General features: G+C 35.3%; 1 protein-coding gene across 1 annotated transcript in view; it reads right to left on the bottom strand.

Moving 5' to 3' along the window:
- The window catches only part of GPM6A (glycoprotein M6A), a 114,118-nt gene extending 102,443 nt beyond the window's left edge, over positions 1–11,675 (bottom strand). The window contains exon 1 of the mRNA XM_066317579.1: positions 11,078–11,675. Within this exon, the coding sequence (XP_066173676.1) occupies positions 11,078–11,114 (37 nt within the window). The 5' untranslated portion in view covers positions 11,115–11,675. The remainder of the gene's footprint in view (positions 1–11,077) is intronic.
- Positions 11,676–12,126: the final 451 nt, after the last annotated feature.

Below are 12,126 nucleotides of genomic sequence, written 5' to 3'. Positions count from 1 at the left end.
AGTTTGTAATAAGAGGACAAAAAGAAGTCCAGTGTTAGTCTTGCACTAGAAGCAAGATTTGAATGAAAACAAACTCCCAGATAATCTTAGAAAGCAGTCCATGACCATGTTGCAGGAAAAAAAAAAAAAAAAAAAAAAAAAAAAAAAAAAAAAAAAAAAGGTAAAAAGAAGGTCACTAGTAGCCTGCCTTGGGAAAAATTCCATCTGCACAGCAAATTTGATGATCATTTTGGCTTAAGTATGTGAACAGGACACACTAGAAAAATTGTTCAATGCCACTAGAAGGTCCAGTATACCCTGCCTGGGAGTAAATCCAAATTCCACTAATTCAAACGAAAACTACAAACAAAAGCCTTTACAAAAAGCTTCTAAGAAGAATAATATTTTTTAGAAACTGCAGACAGCCACAGGAGACCCAAAGCATATTAATCACTGCAATAACACGTGATAAAAACAAACAAACAAAAATCCCTCAGCTGATAAAAAACCTCCATTTAACCTTCCTTCCAGTCTCCTCTCAGACCCTTTTAAATTGCATCATCATGTTTTCTCACAGATATCCTGCCAAAAACCTGACAGTAACATGCAAATTACTCCATAGCATTGTTATGTCCTAATCTTAGATGTTCATGTGCTTCCTTTTTGTTTATATTGGTATAAAACCAATGGGATTACTCACCGTGCATGACATCAAAGACGCATATTTAAGTCTTTGCAAGATCAGAGCTTTGGTAATTTATTTTTCAGACTTTCAAATTACTGATGTCTATAATTTTTGAAGTAATCAAGGGCCATAGCAAATTTTATAGCATTTACAAGCAAATTTTAGTCTTTTTTACAGCATTGGTAGTCTGTGTGGATAAAAGGGGTACTTAATGCTCTATCAGTACTATAAATTTTCCAGCAAAAGCAAAGCATTAGGTAGTAAATATATGGCAAGACTAAATAGTAGACACGCTTTGTAATTCAGAGGAGTAGATGTCAAGCTGATCATGAACATCTGGAGAAGAAGACACTTTCATTTTAATCTAATTCAGCCATCTTGTTAAGTAACATGGCAGTAAGGTGCCTGACTACTATGAGAACTGCCAAGAGAACCTGCAGGAGTTTCCAAGGAACTGCAAGCTGCTACTAAGAGGAAAGGTGGGGGAAATCATGGTTATTATGTTGATTTATAACGTCAAAAGCGTATGCTGGTCAGAAGCACTGGACAGCATATCAGTAAAAAATTAGAAGGCTGAGAAATTCTCTGAATATTATTGTGCTGCTATATTAAAACACCAGAAAAATAGAAGCATTTTTTATATCTAATATACTCAGAGTAATTCATAATAAAGTAAATCACTGTATTTGTGTCAATGAGCTAGAAATGTAAATTCCTTTTCTATACAGGACTGGTTTATCAACAAGTCATGAACAAAGGCAGAAAACTATTTTAAGCAGAAAGCATTTCACACCAAAGCTATTCAGTTTAAAAATCAATAATACAACATTCAATAATATAATTGAATACCCTCATGATCAACACAGTGGCTAGTAGTCAATGGTCCCTTTCTCAAGGCAATTTCAGACATTTACTTTCATCCTCAGTTATGCATATTGAGTTACTATTTACAATGACTTATCAACCCACTACCCCCATCATTTCAAGTACACATTTTGTTGGTTATAATGTTTTTGAAAAGTCTTATCTTTTTAGAGTTTATACGTTCTTTCAGATCATATGCAGACTTCAAAATATTATTTTATTTTACTATCATCATCATTATCAGTAAAAATAAAAACAATTTCACTGACATCTGCTCAGTTAAGGTTTTTCACAGTGGACTAATCCAGCAGCCAGAGAGGCAGTATTTGGGTTCACTGCGCCTAGCAGCAGCTACTGCATCCTCTCCTACTGCAGCTGCCTGGCCTGTTTAACGCTGTACTCAGGACACAGAAGCATTTGTCTGATCCAAGTGACAGCAGCACATTCTCAGTCATTCCCCACCTCCTCCACTGGAAAGGGAGCAAATCAAACATGAGCACCACAGAGAATAGATCCCAACTCCAAGCTGTGTCATGAACATGGTAAATAAACTATGCAGAAAAATGTAGCTGGAAATAAATTTTCATCACAGAGATCACAGAACAAGCAGACCAAGTAAAGAGGAAAGAGTTGCTAAATATATATCACTTCATGCACATCAACACATTATGGTATTTGTGTGGCAAAAGGCAAGGATTAATTTACTGGACAGGTTGAGATAACTTTACCTTGTCTGTCGCCATTCACTAACAAGGAAAGCAATTCTCAACTGAATGACTTCACTGTTACTTAGATAACTCACAAACGCTCCCAAAGCATTCACATTACTGACAGTAACTTTTCCTGTCTCAGAGCCGAAAATCTTTTGACGGTTGTTTGGTGTGAGATGAGTCATAAAATGTTAAAAGAGACTGGGAGGAAACAATGTGGCAGATGGAAGTAGAACAAAACAGGGTGTATGTATCAGCTTTCTTGTGGAGAGATGAAAGTCAGAACTATGTGCCATCCAAGCACAGGGATAAGTACTTAGTTTGGAAAGGTTTCCTCATCTCACTTTGCAGTATCAATCAAAACCATGACATCAGAACCTCAGCATCTACTCCTGCATAAAAATACACAAACCTGAATTCTTAGCTACAGTCAAATTTCCTCACTTGGGAACTGCAAAGATATACCCCAAGCTCTTCTCATGATTGTTTTCTAAACACTTTAAAACTGATTCAAAATTATGTCAGGTGCTTACTATTGTGTGTATCTTAATAGAGTAAGAGATGATTTGATGGGAAAGCAGGGGGTGGTAGGCTTTGATGAACTACAAAAAGAAAGCTAAGCTGATTCACCAGTAGCAGAGGGTGCCACTACACTGTGGAGCCTCCCACACCTACATCACCTTGCTAAGCAAGAGGGTGCAATACCAGCTTCCTCTGCCAGAGAAACTAGGCCAACAAGTCAATTGTGATAACTTTTCCACGACTGAAGTGATATACTTTCCTTTTCCAACTAACTGAACCTTTCCTATTTCTCATCACTTTAAGATAAAAGCAGACTTAGTCTCCTCTTCCCTCACCTATAGCCTCAAATAGCTCAAATAGCTAGAAACTACCTACAGTTACAATATTACCATGGTAATTTTACAGTATTATTAGTATTCATGAACATAGCTGCTGTTTTACTTAGGGAAAATAATATGCTTAAATTATTTGTCCACTATTTTTAAAAGATAATTAAAATTCATGCTTCTATCAACTTATGTAAAACTCAAATGTTTTTTCAACTCTAATGTTGTCTTCCACCATAGTTTAGTGGTGGACTTGGCAGTGCCAGGTTTATGGTTGGTCCTGATGACCTCAGAGGTCTGTTTCAATATAAACAATCATAAGATTCTCCTATTTCCTTATCAGTTTCAGACTTCTGAAGTCCTCTAAAGGTATTTCAAATTCTACTGCTTATTCCTTTCTTCTTCTCCTCATTTTGCCTCTCTTGAACCTCTATGAGCACAATCATCAATCATCTCTCCTTTTTTCACTGTGCCTTAGTGCAGTACAATCCCTGCCTAATCACTTACCTATACTACAACACTCTCTTCCTTCAAATTCCTCCTTAATGTCCAATTTTGCCTGCAAAAAATCATCCTTCTGCAACCTGAGAAGTAGGATGTGACCAGCTATGACTTAATTAATAAGCATGCAGCACTTGTCATCTTCTATTACACGTTCCTAGAAGAAATTTCAAAATGTTGCAGAATTTAAGTTGCATGTCTTCCAGGTGTTAAAAAAACAGTAAAAAAGTGCTTCCACAGAAAAATGAAAAACAGGACAACAATCAAAAAGAGATACTTTTAATTTTTTCTTTTGAGGAATTTTTAAAAAGTGCAATCTTGGGGTACAAACAAGAAGACACTGACAAGGGAAGGGAAAAATATTTTTGCTTTAAGTTTTTTTTAAATTCTGGCCGTAGTACCTTTCTGAAAATGTCATATACCAAAAGTGTAGAAAATGCATTTTTGTTGGTGTAGTTTTGTACCAAAATCTCAGCAAATGAACTATTTGCCTCATGTCACAATTTAAAACCTGAACTTTAAAAATATTGATACTAAATTTATTGTGATATAAACTTATTATGATAGTCCTTTACTGTATAATTGTATTGTTATCACTGCTAGGGAAAGAAAATTAAACTTTCACTGTGTGTACCAAATAAAAAAGTCCTCAGAAACTGTCCAAGTGGAATGTCAGGTGCATTTTAAGTGTAAGAAGAAGACTAATGCTTGCATTTAGTAGTTGTATTTCAGTGACTGTTATTTGGAAAAACGTTGCTCCAGATGGCTGAAGTATAAATTTTGGAAGGATTACTGAACTCCTACATGATAACTAGTAAGAAGGAGATGAAAATTTTTGAGGGAAAAAAATAAAAGATAAATTATTAGCCTTCTTGAGACTAATGCATAGAAGCATAAGAGTTACCATGGACAAGCTAAGAGAGTATGTAAGCCATTTTTTTGTGTCAGGCTGTTCCTTCATAAGACCCTAGAGGCCACATACACAATAGATCCCAGTTTTGTTAATTCCTACTTGGTGTATATCTGTGCCTCTCTCAACTTTGATGCTCTGAGTTTGATCCTTCTGCAGCTGAGAAAACGACAAGACTTACTCCTTATTCCGTGCACAGTGGAACTGAAACCTCTCTAACTCCCCACTCCCACATGAAAAAGATTTGTGACAACACATCAGTGTGGGACTTGCTGCCTGTCACAGAAAATGCCCACGTGATAAGATTGGCTGGGATTTTCATCTTAGTCACTCGAATTGGCTGAAAATTCTTCTGAAATATAATTGCCAAAGAGAATATTAACTGACAAAGTATTTCATATAAGATCAATATTGACCCTTGCCTTTTTTGCATTCTGTTTTTTAATGGCTATCAGCTGCCTGTATTCTTCATTATTTTTATAAAATCATTCTTAGTGTCTACAATCTGAAGCAAAACAGCCCAAAAACGTGACTTTTTTAAAAATAATTTTCTACTCAGTCCTCCATATAAAATTACTAGGAGGATGTAGCATATTGTCACCTATGCATATGAAGACAATTAATAGGTAAAAGCTATTTTATCAAGAAAGTAATTTCCTCCATTGTTGCATGTTAAATTTTAGTGCTATGGCAGGCTACTTAAAACAGGCTACAAAGTCACATTGCCAAACTGTTTAAGGTACTTATCAGAAATGAATGCACAGTCACAATCTAAAATGAAAATAATTTGGATATTAGGTATAACAATCTCTCAATCTTTCTCCATAAGGAACCTAAGCACTCAGCTGAATCAAATTTAATTTTGCTGTATCTATAGTATTGCATTGTCTTTCCTAATGTCTTACTTTTTTAGGGTAATTGGAAACCCCAGAGTAGCCCTTTTTCCCCAAAGGTGAGCCTTTACTTTCATGAAGTGCCAAAAAAGCTTTTTATAAATTTGCATTGCTATTTCAATATGGTATTTTCTCACTAACTAGTATAAATCAATAATTTAAAATACATTGAACACTTTTTTCCTAAGCATTTACATCTCCTATGAAAAATCTTTTTAATATAGCTTACTTATGAAATTGACATCCAAGTGTCAAAATAACCATGAAGACTTAAATTTTCACACATTGAATTGAGGATTCCATCTGCCTTGGGGCAGTTGGAATGTTTTTTGCCCTGAAAGAGTGTATATAAAATTATAATTAAGTCATATTAATGCTGGATTTTCATGCCTAGGACCAGTATTATGTTAAGCCTGTTAGAAATACAAAGTTTTCTACTATTAACAGAGACATTTCAATGTTAAAAATTAAATAAGCAAGCAAGACTAAATTTATTTACATCATTATCTATGAATAAAAGCCTAATGTATTGAATAATAACATATTCAAATTACAGCTCTACAAGTCAGTGCTCCTTATGCAAGAATATTAAGTAAGGTACCTTGTAGTTACTACATAAAGGAGAATAACTTTTACAGTATTAGAACAATTAACTTCAAATTCATATTGACTGTTATTGCATTTTCCATTAATAAACCATATTGATTAACTACCAAGGTGTATTAAGAAGAAAATACGGTGAGATAGTTTGCCAGATGCTAAAATTTATTTCCATATTTAGCATTGATTACAGAGAAAATTTATTTACTCTGTTAGTGGCTTTTTAATGGTTAAGTGAGTATTTTATCTGATGTTCATATTATAACATTCACACCTTTAACAACAGGAAGCAATAAACATGATGAAAGTTAAGACCATTCTACTCTGAAGCAACTTGTGAAAATACAATCTGAACACAAGCTTGGGAAAGCCTGAACACAAGCCTACTAAGTTGAAAAGGTATTCCCAAAGAAAACAGAGATTGACCTCTGCCCACCATGTTTTCTTTAAGAATGAAGCACTACAAATCCAGATTTGGTATGAAGAATATCAGCCAGCAAATGTCTGCTACTTCCTACTCATACGGCCAAATTTAAAAACTATTTCCAAGTAACTTTTGAGTACTAACAACCTAAAAAGGATCTAACTGAAGATACAAGCATAGCTCTCACTCAGTGTGGCATTTACACTAAAGAACAAAAAATAACTCCTCTGCTTTATTTACAAGTATTGCCACCAAAAAAAAAAATTCAAAATGCAAAATACTGGGATTTCCTCACTCTTATTTTAACCAACTTTGCAACAGCAGTCAAAAGAAAAGGAAAATTCTTCTGTCTTAGAGGTAAATAGGAAGACTTAGAAGACTAATGTGGAAAGGATGCCAGCAACTGTTTGGCTGTTGGTATTCCTTAATATGAAACAAAAAGCATAATTTTCATCTACTCTATACTGTCCTACTAAGTCAGTCCACAATTTTCCAAAAAGTACTGAAGTAGGGGGAAATAATTCACCCTCTCATGACTGTAGAAGCAGAGGCTGTGTCTACATTTTACTGATAGCATCCTAGTCTCCTTATGATTTTCTTCCAAAACTCTGATTAAAGCTCTTCTTTACTGGTATGCTGTGGCAACAAATGAAAAATCTCTGATAACAGGCTGCAGATCCACTTTTATTGCCAATGAAGCCAAACATTATTCTCTGGCATTCAATAATTTCTACTCATAATAATATTACATATTTTTTTGCTTTCCTACTGGTGAAACCCTAACTGTGTTAGGTATACACAGAGCTTAGGTTAGAGCTTAAGTAAAATTAGTATCTTCCTCATTTTTGCTGCTGTACAAACATATGATTCTCCATTCATTCCCAAGACTTTATTTTATGTAAGAATTCAAACTGCAAAATGAAGTTATGGATGAATAATTAAAAAAGGCAAATTCGTCTTCCATTTAGTGCAAATAGTATAATTTACTGTGCTCCGGAACATTTCTATTTTTTTCTGAAACAGATTTTGGTGAGAACAATCTATCACTCCGCTGTATGAAGTCCATTACAAGTGCAAAAAATTACAGTGCCTGCCCTCTGAAAATTCTTTATTAGGATGAATAACTGGGGCTGGGGACACCATCGTAATCTTAGTTCTGTCACAGAGGGAAGATCTGAAATGCAGGAACTGGACATATACCTTTTTCCACATCACAAAGCTATCAGTTTGACATCATTGTCTTTCAAACACTGGCAGCTGAGACCTACCACTGCCACATGCAATTTATGCATGAGGTGCTCAAAATTAACATGCATCCCTAAAGACATCGGTGAAATCTCTGCTTCTTAGTAGATCTGATTTTTTTGAAAAATAAGCCCGGTTTAGTTATCCTGGGTTTTCCAGAGAGCAAATTTGCAATCAAATGTCTTAGTATGTTTGAGGTCTAGGATGTAGCATAACGTCAGTGTTAGAGAAATCATGAACAAGTTGATATTTCTGAGATGTTAGGACTTTTTACCTTTTTAGAATATAATTTAGTGTTACTTTACTTTTGAGGCATTTGAAACAGACATCCTACAACTTTCAGTTCTTGGACAGCTAGAGATAGCTGCAGAGCAAACACCTTTGAAACCTCCTCCCCAGCCTGTACTGAGTTCCTAGCAAGGGAAATGTGATATCAAGAGGAAATAAAGGGAGTGGAGGAGGCACTACAAGTCTTCCAGTACTTTAAAACAGGAAATTTATGAAAAGAAATTATTATTGGTTTCAGTGTTTACAGCTTTACAGACAAAAACTACTGGACAACAGCCTTATCTCATTTTACCATATTAAGGGTAATGATGCCTGTACGAAAGCACACTTTCTGCAGCCAAAAAAAGAAATTGTGGAGGGGAGAAGATATCCCTTACTTTGAAGTGAGTTTCTAGTAATTCATTACTTTCAGAGAAAAAAAATGGAATATATTTTCCAAACAGAATAATTTTCCAAGATACAGACATAAAGAAATAATAAGTGTTAAATACTAGAATGTTGAAAGACTGTGGCAGAAAGTCATTATCTGGAACCACTGTGCTAAGAATTATGTTTGCACTTAATTCTATCTTATTTCATAAAATTCTCAGAAATAAAAAGACTTCCAAATCTGCTAGAGCTATCTTGATCGTATTTATGAAATGCATCAGTATGAAGTTATTCACTTCCATCATGGCTGCTAGGAAGACGTAATGCTGTTCTGTGGGAGGTTCAAAGCATCTGCTGTGAAAAACACAGGAGCTGATAAGCAGTGACAATTTATACTCCCATTGATTTTGTAGAAATCAGAAAAGAAAAAGAAAGAAACATTTTAATTTGAGATGGCAGGAGGATGAAAAATACTTTTCATGTTCCTGAAACACTACAATTAGCAAAATTAGTCTGGATGACCTGGAACTATCCTGTGGATATCAATTAAGCACACAGTAGATAGTTCACACTAAATGAAAGCAAAAAACCCCCAGAAACTATGAAAGAGAACTATCATGTCGTACTAGTACCAGTCAGTATTATTCAAGTGCAAAGTGCAAAACTTAAGGAGATACACGATTTCATAATCATCCCTATACTTCCCTATCATGCAATCAAGCACCTCTGAAAACTCAAAACTGAAAATATTTTTTAATTTACCTCCTGAATTGCAAATTTTCTTGAAACTCTAAATACATTTTAAAAGCTGTCATAACCCAACGAAGGAACGGGACATCTTGAAATGACAAGTTCACAGGTATGGTCACAGAAACTAAGCAGCATCCCCTTTCACACCAATAAGGAAAATACACATGATTTATGAGCTCTTAACATTCTTGTGCCACTGTGATCACAGCTGGGTACCACTAAATGGAAAAAAGGCTGAACACATGGCATTTTAAATGGGGGTGGGGGGTAAGTAGTGTTAGCTGTTGTAATCACACTATTAATCACACCATTTTGAGTGGCTATTGGTCATTCAACTGCTTACCATATAAACAGCGAGGACACAGCTTATCAATAACAAACTCTTTCAATACACAAAATTTTTCACTTTTTTTCTGTTTTTTGAGGGTTTTTTAACTCTATCTAATAAGAATTTAGGGATTTTGAATATCACACTGTTTCTTCAGGCAACATCATTCGGTAACAATGACGTATTTTGATTCCTTGGTCAAACAGTTCAATTTACTTGTTTTAAGAAGCAAAAAAATGCATTTCAGATTTTTTTTAAAAAGCATATCTTCAATTTCTGAGTGTAAACCACCCTAAACAATTTGAATCATGCAGTAAAAGTATTGATTTTACCTTTGAGAAAAAAAACACACCAAACCAAACCAAAACAGTAAAACTGACCTGTCCTGTACTTTTCTATTCTGTCTTTCATTAACAAAAAATAAAATTCAACTGAAGAAACTGCTGTAATCAGATACAAATCAATTTATCTATAAATGCAAGTGTGCATATACATGGAGCATATATATCCTCTTTTAATGTTCTCATGACTATATACTGTGCATCTAGATCAAGCCAAGACCATAAACAATTCAAAGCTGCATTCTGTCTAAATAGGTCACTTATAATGAGAAAGCACGACATTTACATGTAGGAAGTAGATTGATCAGGGAGCAGAAAAACAGAATATGGCATCAGTGCAGAAAAATATGCCTTTCCAGGTAATTTATGCTAAATTATTTGGCAACTTCCTATATACTCCTCAAAAATGGAAGTGAATTCAAAAAATGTAAAATGAAAAGAATAACACATAGCAAATATTCTCTAGGATTACCCTTTTTACTTGCAGTAAAGAAAAATGAAAAAGCCTTAGTTCCTTTCACTACTGTTATGTCGCTTGTACAGAATAACACTTAAGTGAAAAGACTGAACACACTGTGTCCCCCAAAGATCCACACATTAATTAATTGTCCACAATCACTTTGAGTTGGACATTTAAGTGCTAACATTTCCCACAACATTCAGTTGTTTTCAACCAGAACCCACAGAACAGAAATGCTCTGAACATGATGTGTACATCTTGCTAAAGCAATTTCAGCTGCAGCCTGCAAAATTAATTTCTGCAAAATGCAAATCTGTGCCATGCAAATATTAGGACGATAGCAAGCCTGCTGCAACACATTACAAAATCAGAGCAGCAAAAAAGGAGAGAGAAATTTCAATACTGCCTAATATATACAAAATGTACCCCATGTCTTTGTTCAGTCTGGGTTCTCATTCAAGGTGTAAATACTGGTTACATTGTTAGATATCCAACTGCAAGCAGCTCCAAATATTGTGTGAGTAGCTCTCTCATAGTTCACACTAGACTCCCTTGACCCAGCTAGACAAGCGTGAAAACGTAAAATAAATGAACATTAACAAAGACTAGTCTGAAAAGCAGGCTGCATTAAATGCTCGGAGCATTATTTGTATAGATGCAAAATTTGCTACCTACATTCTTTTTATACCCGACATCAGCAGTCACTGTATTAATGCTGTGTGTTACTGCAGAGAGAAAAATGAAGTAAATGATATGAAAATAATGTCTTTCCCCATCTACCACACATGGATATCCCCCAACCTTACAGCATGCTGCTAAGGCAAATAAGGAACAGCAAAATAATTATCTCCATGCAAAGAAAAAGCAATTTTAACAAAATACCTTTCTGTGTTTGTCCCTCTTCCATATTCTCTTCCATGGCTACCTTTCTTCACTAGAAACAGCTACAGAGAATTAATCAAAAGCTTCAGTCAGATGTAGGAAAAAGTGTGGATTTTTTTTTCCCTGGGAAGCTCCAACAGCAGAGGCTTAGGCAAGTCCTCAGAGCTTAGCTAAGGCTTCCTCACTCTCCTTGTTTGCTTGGAGACGGGCTGTCAAGTGTAATTTCATTCAAATTACTCTTCCGTGAAGATTATCAATTTTTCTTCTCAAAGCTGCCCATTGTGTACCACTGTAAGCAGGTATTCAAATGAACAGCCTGTGAATTTTGGGGGGAAATTTGGTCTGAGCCCTTATGGCAATGACACCGATTCATAAGCCTCACTTTGCATATAAAATGGAGTAAAGAAATTGAGGTTTGTATTGAAAGCTGTGTTTAAATTGAAAACAGGCTGTACTGAAAACAGATGGAGGGGTGTCCTCCTAAGGGGAAGCAGACCACCAACCCATAATTCCCCCTATTTGCTACTGAAGTGGGAAAGCCCAAATGCCTGTGGGTTCTTTATGCTGTATTACTTGCCTTTCTCTCTCTCCCCCCGCCTCTCCCCCTCCTCCTGTATCAGCACATTTAAGAATAATATGACTCTTCATTTCCCTTCTTCTCATATATCTGTATCATCTGGAACTAACAACAAATATACACTATTGCCCTTACAGTATTCTAAAAAATATCTTTATAGCAATACAATTTTGTGTGTCTGTATATGTGTCTACACACACAGGCACAATTTAACACATGACATTAATCACTGCAAATTTTATGCACTATACGCATTCTCATTGTCACAGTAAACAGGAATTTAGAGGCAGTTCAGAGGTTTAAAACAGTTCTTGCATTAATTCTTTTTCTGATTCCTCATATCTCAAATTAGCATTTTTCAAAGCTCTTTTAAAATAACTGGATCTTAAAATGGTGAAGCAACACATGTGGGTATGTACCCGAGGAAGAACATACAAACACATACACAGCTAGGAGTTTGCTCTGGAAAAAC

The sequence above is a fragment of the Sylvia atricapilla genome, chromosome 4, assembly GCF_009819655.1.
Source record: "Sylvia atricapilla isolate bSylAtr1 chromosome 4, bSylAtr1.pri, whole genome shotgun sequence".
Taxonomy (NCBI): Eukaryota; Metazoa; Chordata; class Aves; order Passeriformes; family Sylviidae; genus Sylvia; species Sylvia atricapilla.
The sequence above is the reverse complement of the archived record's forward strand: the minus strand, read 5'-3'. Positions and strand labels throughout refer to the sequence as shown.